The sequence below is a fragment of the Ranitomeya imitator genome, chromosome 6, assembly GCF_032444005.1.
Source record: "Ranitomeya imitator isolate aRanImi1 chromosome 6, aRanImi1.pri, whole genome shotgun sequence".
NCBI classification, from domain to species: Eukaryota; Metazoa; Chordata; class Amphibia; order Anura; family Dendrobatidae; genus Ranitomeya; species Ranitomeya imitator.
The window spans coordinates 214,206,268-214,226,608 of record NC_091287.1 but is presented as its reverse complement, the minus strand read 5'-3'; the positions used below and the strand labels follow the sequence as shown (position 1 = coordinate 214,226,608).

The 20,341-nt window shown below is 41.1% G+C and overlaps 1 protein-coding gene across 2 annotated transcripts in view; it reads right to left on the bottom strand.

The window, feature by feature from the left end:
* The window catches only part of LOC138642353 (collagen alpha-2(VI) chain-like), a 668,325-nt gene that overhangs the window by 407,645 nt on the left and 240,339 nt on the right, over positions 1 to 20,341 (bottom strand). For both annotated transcript variants that reach the window (XM_069730466.1, XM_069730467.1), the window contains 5 exons: positions 14,660 to 14,686; positions 14,553 to 14,579; positions 13,005 to 13,049; positions 12,733 to 12,786; positions 812 to 874 (listed from right to left, as the gene is read on the bottom strand). In XM_069730466.1, the coding sequence (XP_069586567.1) occupies positions 812 to 874; positions 12,733 to 12,786; positions 13,005 to 13,049; positions 14,553 to 14,579; positions 14,660 to 14,686 (216 nt within the window). The remainder of the gene's footprint in view (positions 1 to 811; positions 875 to 12,732; positions 12,787 to 13,004; positions 13,050 to 14,552; positions 14,580 to 14,659; positions 14,687 to 20,341) is intronic.

Below are 20,341 nucleotides of genomic sequence, written 5' to 3'. Positions count from 1 at the left end.
TATATAGTATATACAGAGCTCCTGTGTGTAATATCACCAGTGATCCTTGTATTACCTGTACACTGACTCTATATACAGAGCTCCTGTGTATAATGTCACGGGTGAGTCACTATTACCTGTACATTGACACTATACACTGTAAACTATGTACAGAGCTCCTGTGTACTATGCCACTTATGGTAATATTAGTATTTTGGTGATAATACTGTATGTGATCTGGCCATTGTGTGATGGTATTTGTCCCTTGTATGTTCTATTATTCAGTCACTATGTGGTGGTAATATGTGGTTTGATCATGGTTTAGCTGTATTTCTCCCTTGTACAGGGTATTATTCAATCGCATTGTGGGGGTAATATGTGGTCCGGATATGGTGTGACCTTGTTTGTCCCTTGTATTTGGCATTATTGGTCATTTTAGAAGTGTATCTGACACATTCCCTTACAGAAAAATAAATAAAAATATACCTAGGAAGAGAATTGAGTATTTTAACAAATGTTTAGGAGGTTAGAGTGGAGTAGGGCTCTGCCAGAAGAGGCTACCTTATCGTGATATATATGTGATATGGCATTAGATGGGAATTTGATAATGTGTGTTTGGTGAGGACATGTTGCAGAAGTGGAGTTTTTCCAAGAGTGGGCAGTGGGACTGTGGAAGGTTCGAGGGGTGGATTCGGAGCTGTGGTAGAGTCTGGGCACAGTCTCAAGGGGGCCTGAGAATTTTGCCAGTATAGGACCCTGAAATTCTAAGTGGCAACCCTGCAAGGTATATATGCAAAGTATTTTCCAGTTTGTGTTATAAGCGTAGATTTACCTTTTCACCTGGATATCCTGGCAGCCCTCTAAGTCCAACATTGCCACGAAGTCCATTATCTCCCTGTCTCAAAAAAACAAGATTCTTTATTTTCTGATTGTATTATGGTCATGCTCCATCATCCAATTAAACTGTTCCTCTGCTGCCTGCTATGGTTGTCTGCTCAACTGTATAAATATGATTATATAATTGACAATATTCTGATACCCAGAGTGGTTTGGTCTAATATTGCACACCTGCTGTACATTTTTCACAGCCTATCTGCAGCAAAATACACATGTAACATGCAGATTTTAGTGCAAATGATTTGCAGGTTTCATCCTTTGTATTACAAGAAAAACTCCTCAAATACCCATCATGAGAACACAGCCACACATTTGCATCGGCGAGTTTGATCAGAGACTTGGATTAAAATTTAACTAGTCTCCATGATGTTGTGTGGACCAGTCAGTCCACAAATATATACGGACAAATCATCCTGTTAGACTATACTAGGTATGAGTTTTATCCATGAAAATCATAAATAGAGCTTGTATGAAATACAATGTATTTACTGATGTATGTACGAGCCCTTATATTTCATGTTAGTGTAGATTAGAGTGAATTCGAGTTTGATATATTGATTAAGGAGTCTACATTAGGCCTCATTTACCTTAGGGCTCACTTACCTGGGCAGAGCAGGTAGGTAGTTAGAAGCTACCTGACTGTAAGTTGTTTGATCAATTTCAGCTTACATAGGGAAATTAAAATTGTAAGATGCTGCATATTTTCAGTAGCAAAAATACACAGCATCTAACACACACCAAAAACTCATTGTTGGAACTTGACTACTAGGTCTGTGAAAAATGGACAGCAGTGAGTGATTTTTTTCAAAAAGACTGTTTCTGAAATGAGAAGCTTGAAACTCCATCAGTTTATTTTTCTCATTCGAGAAAAACTGATGAAACTTTGACCAAACTGAAGGTAAAAACTGACACTGACCAAACCCTGATTAATATATATATATAGATATTGGCCTGCACTCTAAATCGGGTCGGGGTGCTGGTGCGACAGACCCTAAGGTCAAATAGCAAAATGGTGTGTAATCCACCGCACTCCCTATGTGGAATATCTTTGGACAGAAATGTATTCTTTTTCAAATTTGCTAATTTATTCAAAAGGTGAAATCAATAACATTGGATCAAAACATAAGGCAATTGTTACAAAATTGTGTATGCGACTCAGTATGGTGACGTTTCGACCCTCCCGGGTCTTAATCTCAGGTCGCACTAAGTCCAGGTTTTGATAGGAAATAATAGAAAGAACGATATCCCTGTGGTATCCAGGGGCAGATAGAGCTTTCTAATGCGTGTAGCCTAATGTTTTGATCCAATGTTATTGATTTCACCTTTTGAATAAATTAGCAAATTTGAAAAAGAATACATTTCTGTCCAAAGATATTCCACATAGGGAGTGCGGTGGATTACACACCATCAAACCCTGATTAAAACACTGATTAAACTCAGACTGTTTTTGCGCACAAGAAGAATCACTAATGTCTGCATGAGACCATTTCCAAGATGGAGGGAGAGTGCTATAACTGAAACTTAGTAATCCAAATTATAGTATGATTTGTTTGATTATAATAATGATTAAAGGGACACTGTCACCTGAATTTGGAGGGAACAATCTTCAGCCATGGAGGCGGGGTTTTGGGGTTTTTGATTCACCCTTTCCTTACCCGCTGGCTGCATGCTGGCTGCAATATTGGATTGAAGTTCATTCTCTGTCCTCCATAGTACACGCCTGCACAAGGTGCAATCTTGCCTTGTGCAGGTGTGTACTATGGAGGACAGAGAATGAACTTTAATCCAATATTGCAGCCAGCATGCAGCCAGCGGGTAAGGAAAGGGTGAATCAAACACACAAAAACCCCGCCTCCATGGCTGAAGATTGTTCCCTACAAATTCAGGTGACAGTGTCCCTTTAAGTATACATATGGAAAAGACACAATATCATACCATTTAAATCAATTTTTAAAAGGAGCTGTAAAAAAAACACATTTCCAGAGAGCTGAGATTCAGTTTTGCTAATTCAGGCATGGTTATGGAAATATCACATTCTGCTACTTCTGAAGATTTCTCTGACTCCTTGAAGAATCGAAGGATATCATAAGGAAAATGGAAAATAAACGGTATTCCTTGAATTAAACAACAGGAAATATTCAGGAAGGAAGCAGAAAAAAATGGAAGATATCCCCAGTGCAACAAGAACTACAAGTGACAGACCAAATCTGGAACATTTCAAGCTATACCCACAATTTTAAACAAGTATTAAATCTGCTATTAGAGGAGGTGGTATATAAGATGCATTAGGAAATTGACAGATTATCTATCTGGTTATAGAGTGTCCCATTATTTCTATTTACCACTCACTCCCCAAAAACCCATAAAGATCTATTCCTGCCATCTTTGACACCGTTTGTGGTTTGCATAGGTTCACTGGCAGGAACGTTGGGGTTGACCACTATTTAAAATCCTTTGTGTGCGAGCTGCTGGGATACATTAGAGATATCAAATTTTTGGTCTCAATTTTTGACAAATTGCGATATTCACTGTTTACCACTCAATGCCACATGATATAGTCATACACTGCCTCTTTCATAATAACTCAATTTTTTCAGTAGCCTTAAGGACAATAGCTATAATTAATTATACTGTATAGTAAATCAATTATACTGTATAGTAAATAGTTTACACTATTACACTGTATAAAATGTACAGAGCTCCTGTGAATAATATAACTTGGCTACTATTAGTATTGTTTTTTTTTTTATTAACGATCAGTATTGTAGTGTTCAGTCGTGAAGTGGTGGTAATATGTGGTCTGGTCATGGTGTGGTGATATTTCTCTCATGTATGCTTATTATTCGGTCACTATGTGGTGGTAGTTTGTGGTTCGGCCATGGTATGTTGGTATTTGTTCCTTGTATGTGGTATTATTCAGTCATTATGAGCTGGCAATAAGTGGTATGGTCTGAGAAATGGTCAGGTCCCTTCTTTAAACCACATTTTGGCTTTAAAAACCTGGAACTGATTCAAGGAAATGCAAGACTATGCGCATACACAGCAAGTTGCTTTTACATTGCAACATCAATGGGTTTTTTAGAGCTTTTTCTGTGTACCTGCTTGAAAAGCACATAGAGTGCAGCTTCATATACTGATATATTATTTCTACTCTAAGCAGATTATGACTGGTTTGTAATTACACAGTGGCATATAAAAGTTTTGGGCATCCATGGTCAAAATTACTGTTATTGTGAACAGTTAAGCAAGTTGAAGATGAAATAATATCTAAAAAGTGTAAACTTAAACATGACACATTTCCTTTGTATATTAGACAATAAAAATATGATACGATATACTTTATTGATCCCAGGGGGAAATTACGGTATTACAGCAGCAATACAAACAGCAGTACATAAAATATTAGGACACAAATCTTGCACAAGTATACCAACATTACATAACAAATAAATGTGGGTAGTTCAGGTATATAAGTCACTGGTAATTGACAATTTTACACCAGTCATCAGTCATTGTTGTCTACCACCCTTAGGAAATTATTATACATCCCCATAGCAGTAGGTACAAATGATTTCCTGAATTCCTACTTCTTGCACCTTAGTAGGATTAGACGGCTGCTGAATGTGCTCTTCTGCTTTAAGAACAGCTCATATAGTGGGTGTGTATTATTATTCATTAAAGCCCTACACTTCTTCTGAATGCTATCCTCCAATACCTCCTCAAAAGAGTCCAGATGGAGGCCAACAGTCGCACTTGCCTTCTTGATAAGTTTGTTGAGCTTATTAGCGTCAGCTACTCGCACACTACCGCCCCAGCATATGATAGCAAAAAAAATGGCGCTCGCCACAACGCACTGGTAGAGCATTTCTAGCATTTTCATGCACACATTGAACGACCTGAGCTTCCTTAGAAAGTAAAGTCTGCTCATTCCCTTCTTATAAACCTTTTCTGTATGACCCCTCTAATCGAGTTTACTGTCAAGGTGAACCCCCAAATATTTGTAGCTGTTAACAATCTCATCCTCCTGGCCAGCAATATTGATCGGTAAGTAATACTCCTTTTTCTTTCAATAACTCACCACCATCTCCTTGGCTTTCATGTAGTTTCATTTTGTACATTTTCAAAAATTATAAAAAGGAAAATTGGTTGATTCAAAAGTTTGGGCACCCTTGAAGATTTCTATTCTCAGATAACTTTGACCAAGGTTTCAGACCTTAAGTAGCCTGTTAGGATTATGGCTTGTTCACTATCATTGTTAGGAAAGGCCAGTTGATGCAAATTTCCCAACTTTATAAAAACCCAGCCTCCGTTAACCTTGTGCCAAGAAACAGCAGCCATGGGTTATTCTAAGCAGCTGCCTAGCACTCAGAAAATGAAAATGGTGAAGGCCCACAAAGCAGGAGAAGGCGATAAAGAGAATAGCAAGGTGTTTTTAAGTTGCCCTATCCTCAGTTCGAAATGTAATTAAGAAATGCCAGTTAACAGGAATAGTGGAGGTCAAGATAAGGTCTGGAAGAACAAGCAAAATTTCACTGAAAGCTGCTCCTAGGATTTCTAGAAAGGCAAATCAGGACCAATGCTTGACTGCAAAAGACCTCCAGAAAGATTTATCAGACTCTGAAGTTCTAGCACATTGTTCAAAGGGTTATAGGATGTTTCGCTCCCAGCAGTTTGACTCCAGCAGTTCACTCCCAGCAGTTCACCCCGTGTACATCCTATTCGTGACACCAAGTTGAGTTGTCCGCCAGGGCAGTGGGGTACCGTGTCCGGTACTTGAAGGGGATGTCACGGTGGCTACGACCCGGTCTGTGGCCCTGGGCGCCCAAGTAAAGGGAAAGGTCTTTAAAGGGAGTTTAAGAATAAAGTTTGTTCGTGATGCCACCTGTGGTATTGGGTCAGTAGAGACCGACGCTGCTTAACCCCTTTACCCCTTTGCATGATAATGACCGGGCCAATTTTTACAATTCTGACCACTGTCCCTTTAGGAGGTTATAACTCTGGAACGCTTCAACGGATCCCAGTGATTCTGACATTGTTTTCTCGGGACATATTGTACTTCATGATAGTGGTAAAAATTATTTGATAGTACCTGCGTTTATTTGTGAAAAAAACGGATATTTGGCGAAAATTATGAAAATTTTGCAATTTTCCAACTTTGAATTTTTATGCAATTAAATCAGAGATATGTCACTCAAAATACTTAATAAGTAACATTTCTCACATGTCTACTTTACATCAGCACAATTATGGAACCAAAATTTTTTTTTGTTAGGGAGTTATAAGGGTTAAAAGTTGACCTGCAATTTCTCATTTTTACAACACCATTTTTTTAGGGACCACATCTCTTTTGAAGTCATTTTGAGGGGTCTATATGATAGAAAATACCAAAGTGTGACACCATTCTAAAAACTGCACCCCTCAAGGTGCTCAAAACCATATTCAAGAAGTTTATTAACCCTTCTGGTGCTTCACAGGAATTTTTGGAATGTTTAAATAAAAATGAACATTTAACTTTTTTTCACAAAAAATTTACTTCAGCTCCAATTTGTTTAATTTTACCAAGGGTAACAGGAGAAAATGGACCCCAAAAGTTGTTGTACAATTTGTCCTGAGTACACCGATTCCCCATATGTGGGGGTAAACCACTGTTTGGGCGCATGACAGAGCTCGGAAGCGAAGGAGCGCCATTTGACTTTTCAATGCAAAATTGACTGGAATCGAGATGGGACACCATGTTGCGTTTGGAGAGCCACTGATGTGCCTAAACATTGAAACCCCCCACAAGTGACACCATTTTGGAAAGTAGACCCCTAAGGAACTTATCTAGAGGAGTGGTGAGCACTTTGACCCACCAAGTGCTTTACAGAAGTTTATAATGCAGAACCGTAAAAATAAAAAATCATATTTTTTCACAAAAATTATCTTTTCGCCCCCAATTATTTATTTTCCCAAGGGTAAGAAGAAATTGGACCACAAAAGTTGTTGTACAATTTGTCCTGAGTACGCTGATACCCCATATATGGGGGTAAACCACTGTTTGGGCGCATGGGAGAGCTCGGAAGGTAAGGAGCGCCATTTGACTTTTCAATGCAAAATTGACAGGAATTGAGATGGGACGCCATGTTGCGTTTGGAGAGCCACTGATGTGCCTAAACATTGAAGCCCCCCACAAGTGACACCATTTTGGAAAGTAGACCCCCTAAGGAATTTATCTAGATGTGTTTTGAGCGCTTTGACCCACCAAGGGCTTCACAGAAGTTTATAATGCAGAGCCGTAAAAATAAAACAAAAATTTTTCCCCACAAAAGTTTTGTATTTTCCCGAGGGTAAAAGGAGAAACTGGACCCCAAAATTTGTTGTCCAATTTGTCCTGAGTGCGCTGATACCCCATATGTGGGGGGAACCACTGTTTGGGCGCATTGGAGGGCTCGGAAGGGAAGGAGCTTCATTTGGAATGCAGACTTAGATGCAATGGTCTGCAGGTGTCACATTGCGTTTGCAGAACCCCTAATGTACCTAAACAGTAGAAACCCCCCACAAGTGACACCATTTTGGAAACTAGACCCCCTAAGGAACTCATCTAGATGTGTTGTGAGAGCTTTAAACCCCCAAGTGTTTCACTACAGTTTGTAACGCAGAGCCGTGAAAATAAAAAAAAATTTTTTTCCCACAAAAGTTATTTTTTAGCCCCCAGTTTTGTATTTTCCCAAGGGCAACAGGAGAAATTGGACCCCAAAAGTTGTCCTATTTGTCCTGAGTACGCTGATGCGTATGAGGTAAACCCCTGTTTGGGCACACAGGAGAGCTTGGAAGGGAAGGAGCACTGTTTTACTTTTTCAACGCAGAATTGGCTGGAATTGAGATCGGACGCCATGTCGCGTTTGGAGAGCCCCTGATGTGCCTAAACAGTGGAAACCCCCCAATTATAACTGAAACCCTAATCCAAACACACCCCTAACCCTAATCCCAACTGTAACCCTAACCACACCTCTAACCCTGACACACCCCTAACCCTAATCCCAACCCTATTGCCAACTGTAAATGTAATCTAAACCCTAACCGTAACTTTAGCCTCAACCCTAACCCTAACTTTAGCCCCAACCCTAACCCTAGCCCTAACCCTAGCCCTAACCCTAGCCCTAACCCTAGCCCTAACTCTAGCCCTAACCCTAGCCCTAACCCTAACCCTAACCCTAGCCCTAACCCTTGCCCTAATGGGAAAATGGAAATAAATACATTTTTTTTAATTTTTCCCTAACTAAGGGGGTGATGAAGGGGGGTTTGATTTACTTTTATAGCGGGTTTTTTAGCGGATTTGTATGATTGGCAGCCGTCACACACTGAAAGACGCTTTTTATTGCAAAAAATATTTTTTGCGTTACCACATTTTGAGAGCTATAATTTTTCCATATTTTGGTCCACAGAGTCATGTGAGGTCTTGTTTTTTGCGGGACGAGTTGACGTTTTTAATGGTAACATTTTCAGCCATGTGACATTTTTTGATCGTTTTTTATTCCGATTTTTGGGAGGCAGAATGACCAAAAACCAGCTATTCATGAATTTCTTTTGGGGGAAGCGTTTATACCGTTCCGCGTTTGGTAAAATTGATAAAGCAGTTTTATTCTTCGGGTCAGTATGATTATAGCGATATCTCATTTATATCTTTTTTTTTTGGCGCATTTATACGATAAAAACTATTTTATAGAAAAAATAATAATTATTATTTTTGCATCACTTTATTCTCAGTACTATAACTTTTTTATTTTTTTGCTGATGATGCTGTTTGGTGGCTCGTTTTTTGCGGCTCAAGATGACGTTTTCAGCGGTATCATGGTCATTTATATCTGTCTTTTTGATCGCGTGTTATTCCACTTTTTGTTGGGCGGTATGATAATAAAGCGTTTTTTGCCTCGTTTTTTTTTTTTTTCTTACGGTGTTTACTGAAGGGGTTAACTAGTGAGCCAGCTTTATAGGTGGGGTCGTTATGGATGCGGCGATACTAAATATGTGTACTTTTATTGTTTTTTTTTTATTATTTCGATAAAGAAATTTATTTATGGGAATAATATATATATATTTTTTTCATTATTTAGGAATATTTTTTTAAATTTTTTTTACACATTTGGAAATTTTTTTTTTAACTTTTTTACTTTGTCCCAGGGGGGGACATCACAGATCGGTGATCTGACAGTTTGCACAGCACTCTGTCAGATCACCGATCTGACTTAGAGCAGTGCAGGCTTCACAGTGCCTGCTCTGAGCAGGCTTTGTGAAGCCACCTCCCTCCCTGCAGGACCCGGATGCCGCGGCCATCTTGGATCCGGGCCTGAAGCAGGGAGGGAGGTAGGGAGACCCTCGCAGCAACGTGATCACATCGCGTTGCTGCAGGGGGCTCAGGGAAGCCCGCAGGGAGCCCCCTCCCTGCGCGATGCTTCCCTGTACCGCCGGCACATCGCGATCATGTTTGATCGCGGTGTGCCGGGGGTTAATGTGCCGGGAGCGGTCCGTGACCACTCCTGGCACATAGTGCCGGATGTCAACTGCGATAGGCAGCTGACACCCGGCCGCGATCGGCCGCGCTCCCCCCATGAGCGCTGCCGATCGCATATGACGTACTATCCCTTGGGTGGTCATAGGGGCCCACCCTACCTCGACGGGATAGTACGTCTAATGTCAGAAAGGGGTTAAAGGGGCTCTCTGGGGTGATGGTATGGCAGCTGGATGGTATAATTTCCCACAGGTGAAGTAAATGTACCCGGGGGAGAACTGCTGGTGGCGAAACATCCTAATCCCGTTCAAAGACACCTGCACAAATACGAACTGCATTATTATTATTGCTATATATTATGCTTCGCTTATATAGCGCTATCGTATTCCGTCACGCTTTACATACATTATCATTGCTGTCCCTAATGGGGCCCACAATATACAGCTGTGCTCAAAAGTTTACATACTCCAGCAGAATTTTTGCTTTCTGGGCCTTTTTACAGAGAATATGAATGATAGCAGCAAAACTTTTTCTCCACTCATGATTAGTGGTTGGGTGAAGCCATTTAATGTCAAGCTACTGAGTTTTCTGTTTTTAAATCATAATGACAAACCAAAACATCCAAATGACCCTGGTCAAAAGTTCACATACCCCTTTTTTTAATACCGTGTATTACCCCCTCTAACATCAATGACAGCTTGAAGTCTTTTATGGTAGTTGTGGATGAGGTTCTTTAATTTTCTCAGATGGTAAAGCTGCCCACTCTTCTTGTCAAAAAATGAACTGCACACTTGAGATCTCCCCAGAGTGGCTCAATGATATTGAGGTCAGGAGACTGAAAAGGCCACTCCAGAACCTTCACTTTGTTCTGCTGTAGCCAATGACAGGTCAACTTGGCCTTGTGTTTTGTATTGTTGTCATGTTGGAACATCCAAGTACATCTCATGCGCAGCTTCCAGGCTGATGATTGCAAATTTGCCTCCAGTATTTGCTGATAACGTGCTGTATTCATCTTTCCTTCAACTGTGACCAAATTTCCTATGCCTTTGTAGCTCACACATCCCCAAAACATCAGCAATTTATCTACGTGCTTTTCAGTAGGAATGGTGTTCCTTTCACCATAGGCCTTGTTGACCTCTCTCCAAATGTAACATTTATGGTTGTGGCCAAAAAGTTCAATTTTGGTCTCATCGCTCCAAATTACCTTGTTCCAGAAGTTTTGAAGCTTGTCTCTGTGCTATTTTGCATTTTGTAGGCGAGTTACTTATAGGGATTTGCGCAATAATGGATTTCTTCTGGGGACTCTACCATGCAGCCCATTTTTCTTCAAGTACCTCTTTATTGTGTACCTTGAAACAGTCACACTGCTAGTTTTCAGAGAGTCCAGCATTTCAGCTTTTGTTATTTGTGGGTTTTTCTTTTCATCCCGAACAATTTTCCTGGCAGTTGTGGACAAACTTTTTGTTGGTCTACCTGACTGTGGTTTTGTTTTTACAGAGCCCATGATTTTCCATTTGTTAATCACAGTTTGAATGCTGCTGACTGGCATTATCAATTGATTGGATATCTATTTGTATCCCTTTCCTGTTTTATACAGTTCAACTGCCTTTTCCCGTAGATCCGTTGACAATTTTTTTGCTTTCCCCATGACTCACAATTCAGAAACATCAGTGACTGGATGGAAGATGCAAGAGTCTGTCTGGATCCCAGAAACTCACTCAGCTTTTATGCACACACACTGTTTACAAGCAAACAGGTCACAGGTGAGGATGTTACCTTTAGTAGCCATTCAAACCCATTTGTATCAACTTCTGTGCATGTTATCAAGCCAAAATCACCCGGGTATGTGAAATTTTGATCAGGGTCATTTGGATGTTTTGGGTTGTCACTAAGATTTAAAAAAGGAAAACACAATAGTTTGACAATAAATTGCTTCACTAAACCACTAATCATGAGTGGAGATAAAGTTTTGGTGTTATCATTCATATTCTCTGGAAAAAGACCAAGAAAGCAAAAATTTTGCCGGGGTATGTAAACTTTTGAGCACAACTGTAAATAACTTAACAGTATGTCTTTGGAATGAGGGAGGAACCGTAAACATGGGAAGTACATACAAGCTCCTTGCAGATATTTTCCTTGGTGGGATGTGAACCAGGACCCCAGCGCTGCAGTGCTAACCACTGAGCCACCGTGTTGCTTCATGGAAGACTCATCAGAAGAAAACCTCCCCTGTGTTCTCACCATAAAGTTCATTGTAAAGTATGCACAAGAACACCTAAACAAGCCTGATGCATTTTGGAAACAAGTCCTGTGGCCACAATGATCAAAGGTGTGTGTGGAGATAAAAGAGCACAGAATTCAAGGAAAAGAACATCTTGCCAACCATTAGGCTGTGTGCACACAATGCGGAATTTGTGCGCACAGTACAATGTAAAATTAATTGGAAAAAAAATAGCTGTGATAATGGTGCGGAAAAATCCGCATGAAAACCGCTGTGGAACAAAAGAAGTAGCATGCTACTTCTTTTGTGTGGAACTGCAGCGTTTCTGACCCCTTCTATAATAGAAATCCACAGGGGTAAAAACCGCACAAAATCCGCATCAATTCTGCATCAAAACCGGAAAATTCTGCACCCCAATCTGCAACGTGTGCACATAGCCTTAAGCATGGGGGTGGATCAATCATGCTATGGAGTTTTGTTGCAGCCATTGACACTGGTAACATTTCATGAGTAGAGAGAAGAATGGATTTAATTAAATTTTAACAAATTCTTGAAAAAACCAAAACACTATCTGTAAAAAAGATGAAGTTAACAAAAGAGGATTGCTTCTACAAATAGATAATGATCCCAAACACACAAAATCCACAATAGACTACCTCAAAAGGTACATCATTGAAACATTGAACATCATTGAAAATCTGTGGCTAGACCTCAAAAAAGCAATACATGCAAGAAAACACAGGAATCTCACAGAACTGGAAGAATTTTGCAAGGAAGAAAGGATGAAAATCCCTCAAACAAAAATTAAAAGACTCTTGGCTGGCTACAAAAAGTGTTTACAAGATGAGATACTTTCAAAAGGGGTGCTACTAGGTACTAACCATGACACGCTTTGATTAGGCTTATTTTCCTTTTTGTAATTTTTAAAATATAAAAGATGAAAATTTTGTTTTTGTCTAAAACACAAAGGAAATGTGTCATCTTTAACCTTAGCCCTTTTAGAGATCATTTAATTCTCAACTTGCTTAACGGTTCACAATAACAGTAATTTTGACCAAAGGTGCCCAAACTTTTACATGCCACTGTATATTATTACTGCAGTATTATGCATGCTTATATAAATAGTTTGCAGCAATTATATTCACACCTGAATTCCAACTTTTCCTTTACATCCTGTTGATCCCATTCGACCAGGTTCCCCCTAAAATGTAAAATGGTAATAAGTTACACATACTGTTTCATATTAATTTTTAATTATTCCACACAATACCCAATGTAGTAATCCAACCATGCAGTAAAGAAAAACCACGTTACAACAACATAAAATTACAAGTTGACAAAGCCATCATTTTAGTATGATAAAAATATGATTTTACTGTATCTGATATTGAATTGAAATATGAGATTGTTTAATCTTACCTTTTCACCTACTGCACCATTGTATCCAGGTTTTCCAGTGTCCCCCTATTTTGGAAGTGAAGTCAGAAAGCTATTAACGTTAGGTTAAAGGGAACCTGTCAGCAGGATTGTGCTGAGTAGCCTACAGATAGTGTCATGTCGGCGCCGTTATACTGATTATAATGATGCCTTGGTTGATTAAATCCGTCTTGTGGTTGTTGTTTAATCTTTATATGTAGAACTGAGTGAATGATATGCTCGTGCTCCGGGGCGGAGCTGTGTGTGAGGGTCTTTATGTGGTGCTCATCTGTATGGCTTTTGACAGGTCACTGATCCCTCATTGACCTGCCCCCTAGTTTACATAATGAAAATGATATATATTGAGAAAAATCACCTGCAGCAGGCACTGATGGCGGTGTCTATGCTGCAGCATCATCGCATGTGTAACGTGCAGTTAATTTTTTTATTTCATGCTATAAATAAATTAATAAAAAGAAAAAAAGTGTCTCAAAATGGCGCCATCCGCACCTGTGGAGTAGCAGCTATCGGCGATCCAATAGACGCTACTGTGCAGGCACCGGCAGCACAATCTTGGAGGAGGCAATTTTTTGCCCTGCTGGCGCCTGCGCAGTAGCAGCTATCAGATCGCTAATAGCTGCTACTATGCAGCCGCAGTCAGTGACTTTTTGAGACACTTTTTTTTACTAAATTTATTATAGCATGAAATAAAAGAATTAGCTGCACATTACACATGCGATCATGCTGCAGAGTAGGTGCCACTGCCTACCTGCCGCAGGTGATTTTTTTTTCAGTATCTATAACATTCATTATATAAAATAGGAGGCAGGTTTCTGAGGGATCAGTGACCTGTTAGCAGCCATGCAGATGAATACCTAATCAGAGCACCACATAAAGACCCCAACACAGGCGACCCTGGAGCACGAGCATATCATTAACTAAAAACTGAAAATAAAGATTAAATAACAACCACAAGACGGATTTCTTCAACCAAGGTATCATTTTAATCAGTATAATGGCACAAACCTGACACTATATGTAGGTTATAAAGGCACAGATGATTGGCCTCGGGGAGACCAAAACATCCAACACCACGGAGACAACATCACGTGTTTCTCAACGCAGGGATGGGGGCAGTGTTCTGGAATCACTGCGTTGAGAAACACGTGATGGTGTCTCCGTGGTGTTGGATGTTTTGGTCTCCCCGAGGCCAATCATCTGTGCCTTTATAGCTTTTTTACTAGGCACTGCTCCTAATAGCCAGATTCCTACTCCACACTGATGAGGGGCAAAAACCCCGAAACAGCTGTCTGTGGATGGATACCATGCTTGGCATAGGTGGCTTTCCTTCATAGGATGCTGCCCTTCCCGTGGTTGTTCCTTCCCGGGGAAAGGCCTGGCTATTCACTGCTTGTGTCGAGAAACACGTGATGGTGTCTCCGCAGCTTCTTTACATGCAACTATATGTAGGTTACTCAGCACAATCCTGCTGACAGGTTCCCTTTAAGTTATTTAAAAATAATTGTATGCCGATGCTTTGGTATAGCATACCTTCATACCTGGCCCTCCATAATCTCCCTATGAATTACACAAGTTATTAGTCAATTATTTGAAACATGATTAATATAAAAATAAATAAATATGTAATTTAAGCTTACTTGTTCACCTTTCTGTCCAGGATAGCCCTTTAACAAAATAAAATAAAATAAAAAATGTACATTTTAATAGAGATTGCACCGATTGCATTACAAAAACGTATAACTTGCCTGGATTCTACCTTGATTTATGCCTTTTTTTAACTGGAGCACTAGGTTTTCAGTGGTTTTAAAAGCTTACAGGGCTTCATGAATGAATGGTTGATGTAGTTTTGATGTTGCAGATTTTCTGCAGGTTTTCTGCGTTAATTATCTAAAATAGGTTACTTGTGATTTTTTATTTTTTGTTTACCATGTTTTAGATAAAGCTGCTTTAATTTAGACACATCCTGTTTTGTGGCATTGACAAAACTTTATTAATACATTTGTGTGGAGTACGTGCATTTTTATTGCATTTCTGCAGTGGAAACACGCAAAAATATCATATGCATTTTTACCTGTTCATTTTCCACATGTGATGCAATTTTGTGAGTAAAATCTGCTCATAAAAGTCATTGTACTAGCAAGAGAATAGACAGTTGTGGATCTAAAAAATGCACTTTGCTGGAACAGTAAGATATTGCATTATTTGCGCAGTGAAAATGTGCAGGGTCAAAAACATCTTTAAGAACTCATCATGGAAACTTTAACTAAAAGAAAGAATAGTCACACATTTGAAACATTTCATAGTGGTCATTACAAAGGTTTTTTATTTTGATTCTATTTGCAACATCCTTTTTATAATTTAGCGATTTATCATTTAAAAAAATGCCACTAACTCCAAATTACCATCAGAAAGGCACAAACAAATATGCTATGTTTGTAGATTTCTTAGGCAGTTCCTTTTGACTTTTAGCTAACATTTGGCTATACGGTTTATGACCACTCCCCCCAAAATTGCCCAAAAAGCATGAAAAAAGTGCAAATGGACAAGACTAATGTCAACAGTTGATGCAAAAATGTAAAAAGATTACATGTACACTAAATATATCACAATAATTATGTGAAGGTGTTGACAAAGTGATATGTATTGCACTCATGTCAAAACATGCATGAGGTATTGACACTTTCAGTTCTTTATTGTGTTGCAGCACTGAAACAAAGAAAAGTATGGAGCATGAGTAAGAGGAAGTGATTGCATCATAATGTTAAATATATATTTAATATCTTTGGCACAAAGCCAACACTGTGCATCACCAAAAGAACACCATACCACAGTAAAGCATGATGGAGGAAGAATTATATTTTGGGGTTATATTTCTGTTGCTGAAATTCTGAACAGTTCCAAAAATAAATAAATTTTATATAAAAACCATCAGATGTCTGCAAAATGCTGAAAAAGAAAGAGGGATTGCACCTTTATGCACAACAACAATCCTAAGAATACCTCAAAATCAACAAAAGAATGGCTTTGACAGAAAAAAATCAAAGTTTTGGACTGGCCAAGCCAGAGTCCAGACCTGGCTCAAATTGAAAAATCCATGGGTTGACAATTGTGCATACAGTATAATCCATACATGACTGTATTAATAAAGTTTTGTCAAAGTAAAACTGTCAAAAACAAAGCTTTATTTGAAACATGACAAAGCAAAAAGAGTAAAAAAAACTGCACAAAAATCACAATAAAAACACAAGTAAAAAAAACATAAAAGGAATCTGTCACTAGGATAAACTCTTCAAAGCATTGTATATGGTCATGCAGGTCATAGGAAGCTGAATACAACAATACCTTGATATCTGTGATCTGATGTTTTAATACAGAGAAATGTTTTTCTTATAAGTAAATAATCTGTTCCGGGCTAGGGGCCGGACATTGATCTGCATGAGAATCTTCCTCCAGAGATTATTTTAAATAAAAGGGGGTATTACCAGTGTGATATGTAACTAATAGTGATGAGCGAGCACTAAAATGCTCGGGTGCTTGTTGCCCGAGTCGAGCAAATTGGAATACTTGGGTACCCGAGCAACGAGCCCAATGTAAGTCTATGGAAAGCCCGAGCATTTTTACCGCGATCCCCCCCGGGGGTCCTTTTAATGTCTAAAAGCATCTGAAAATTATGGAAGCACTGCTTAAATGACACGGAAACATCATGGGAATTGCCCCTGGAAGCATTTCTGATTCCTAGGTCACAGCTGTAAGCAATGCTGTCAGAGTTTCACGCCATTTTTACAGGTGCACCAAAAAACATACAAAAACAAAACCAAAATGGATTTTGCTGGGAAATATGTTAAGGCCCATCCTTTCCAGGGTAATGACTTGTAAAGAAGGCAAAATAATTTACCCCAAACCAAAATGTTCCTCCACCACTTGGGGTATGTTCACACGCAGCATTTTTTATGTGTTTTTCAACTTTCACATTGCTTGCAACCAATACAAATGCATTTACTGGGAAATGGCATTGTAACATTTAACAACTCTAGCAGGCCATGTGGTGTGTGACACATAAGGAGGCATCTTGTTTCATTTTTGAAGGAGGGACTCTTAAGGTCACAAAGCTTGTTTTGAGAGGGGCATCAGGCGGCATTAATATTCTTAAATGGACATTATTAAACAGTGGGTCTCCTATGCTGTTATTGCCTATGTAGTGAGTAGCTGGGCTTCCAAGATTTACAACACACTCCAATACCCCTTTCACAAGAGGTACAGGAGGGCCTCTTAAAAAAATGTTGCATTGATTGCAAGACCTGTGTCACGGTTCTCACCATGCTGCCAACAATGCGTCACGGATCCCAACAATATGTCAAGGATCCCGGGGAGGATACATTCATCGACCCCACTACTCATACCAATTTGTCACGAACCGGGGTGTTTGTTTGCCCCTGGTTGCTTCTGAAGGGGACTTATCTATATCCCACTTCCCAGTTCCGGTTTGGCAGCTCTCTGGCGCCCTCCTTACCCTCAGGTTATATTAGGTACTGCACTTTGGGTAATTAGTCGCCAGAAAGGCTACCTGCTATGTACTAGCTATTGGTCACGCTGCAGCAAGGACAATATACCTACTCCCACACAGGCAGGTACAATAATTATCAATGCTGCCGTCACTACAAAGATTCCCAATCGCACAAAACAAAATATGCTGCCACCAGCTTCAATTCCACAAGGGTTAACGGGTCCGGAGCCAACCCAAATCAGAAGTAATTCACTTCAGAGGAAGCGACGGTTCATTTATAGAGCAGAGAAAGACAAACTAGTAAATTATATATTTTACTCCATAAAAAGGTATGCAGTGTTTACAAAGTATAAAAGATATTATAAAGACGACAAAATCATGTGTACATTGCAAATTACAAATAAAATAGGATTAACAGTCGCTCCTCTGTTATTGGGGTTCAGTAACGTCAGCTGTTCCCCAGCTGTATGTGCGGCAATATATCAAATCTGCTCCTCCTGCTGTCCCTGGGCTCTAACACCGTCAGTTGGTGCCTGGAAGTGCTGGCTGCCCAGAAAGAAGTGTTGGCTACACAGATAAAACACTCGTTCACGTGTCAGTGGGGTTCAGCAGCGCCAGCTGTTCCCCTGCTGTGTAGACGGCAACGTGTCCAGCAAAAGCCACGCTGGCACAATAACAGACATTTTCCTGCCTACAGTGCAGGCTTCGACCTACACTCTGCTCCTCTTGGATTCCCTGGGTTTCAACACTGTCAGTTGTCACCTAGAAGTGTTGGCTACACAGAAAAAACACTCGCTCACGTGTCAGTGGGGTACAGCAGCGCCAGCTGTTCCCCTGCTGTGTAGCCGGCAACGTGTCCAGCAAAAGCCACGCTGGCACAATAACAGACATTTTCCTGCCTCCAGTGCAGGCTTCGGCCTACACTCTGCTCCTCTTGGATTCCCTGGGTTGCAACACTGTCAGTTGTCACCTGGAAGTGTTGGCTACACAGAAAAAACACTCGCTCACGTGTCAGTGGGGTTCCGCAACGCCAGCTGTTCCCCTGCTGTGTAGCCGGCAACGTGTCAGCAAAAGCCACGCTGGCACAATAACAGACATTTTCCTGCCTCCAGTGCAGGCTTTGGCCTACACTCTGCTCCTCTTGTATTCCCTGGGTTTCAACACTGTCAGTTGTCACCTGGAAGTGTTGGCTACACAGAAAAAACACTCGCTCACGTGTCAGTAGGGTTCAACAACGCCAGCTGTTCCCCTGCTGTGTAGCTGGCAACGTGTCCAGCAAAAGCCACGCTGGCACAATAACAGCAAATAAAAGGGAACTTGTCCCCTCCCCCCAGGTGTTTGTAACTTAAAGAGCCACCTTGTGTAGCAGTAATGCTGCACAAGGAACAGGTGGCTCTTTTTGTTATGCTTCTTGCACATCCTGCACTTAACACTTATTAAATATGTGTCCCCTCATACCGTGAATCCGTCCCATAGGTGGGACTTTCCTTTGCAATGAGACGCATCACAGCCAGCATTCATACCTCCATGGTGCCGAGTGCCGCCTCCTCAGCGTTGTTTGCATCTGTCCCGGAGCCTACGCCAAAATGTTTAACCTTGGGCATGCCCAGTTAGCGCTGCCCATCTTCTACCATCATTTGATGTTATGGTGCCTGTGCCTGTGCGGCCACGCTTGCAGAGATCACGCCACGCTGTGTCTTCTGATTTAGTCACACTGTGGTGCTGTGATTCCTGGGACTGCACAGAGCATCTCTTCGCCTCTCCCTCTTCTCCCTCCTCATTCTACAGACAGTGTGGCGTCAGCGGATCCCAATTCACATGCCACGGCCGTGACACTGCACACTCTGAAGAAGGCGGATGTAGAGTAGGGAAAGGCGAAGATATGCACTGCGCAGGCCCCGGAATCCCAGCCCCGCAGTGGGACTAAATCAGAAGACACAGCGTGGCGTGATCTCTGGCAGCGCGGCCGCACAGCCACAGCCACCACGACACCAAATGATGTTAGAAGCTGGGCAGCGCTAACTGCGCATGGCCAAGGTTTAACATAACAGCGCATGCTCCGTGATAGATTCAAGCAACGCTGATGAGGTGGCGCCCGTCAGCATGGGGGTATGAATGCCGGCTGTGCTGCGTCTCATCACGACTGAAAGTACCACCTGTGGGACAGTGTAACGGTATCAGGGGACACATGTTATAAGTGTTTAGTTCACCGTGTGCAAGGAGCATAATGAAAAGAACCACCTTGTCCTTGTGCACCATTAGTGCTGCACAAGTTGGCTCTTTCAGTTGCTAACGCATGGAGGGGTTAAAGGTTCACTTTAAACTTGATCCAATTAGGCCTCGGCCTACACTCTGCTCCTCCTGCTGTACCTGGGCTCCAACAACGCTGGTTGCTGCTCGGAAGTGCTGTTTGCACAGAGCCAAACACCTCGCCAATGTGTTAGTGGGGTTCAGTAACGCCAGCTGCTCCCTTGCTGTGTATCCGGCAACGTGTCATGCGACCACCACGCTGGCACAATAACAGACATTCAAATGCCTCCAGTGAAGGCTTCGGCCTACACTCTGCTCCTCCTGCTGTACCTGGGCTCCAACAACGCTGGTTGCTGCCTGGAAGTGCTGTTTGCACAGAGCCAAACACCTCGCCAATGTGTTAGTGGGGTTCAGTAACGCCAGCTGCTCCCCTGCTGTGTATCCGGCAACGTGTCATGCGACCACCACGCTGGCACAATAACAGACATTCAAATGCCTCCAGTGCAGGCTTCGGCCTACACTCTGCTCCTCCTGCTGTACCTGGGCTCCAACAACGCTGGTTGCT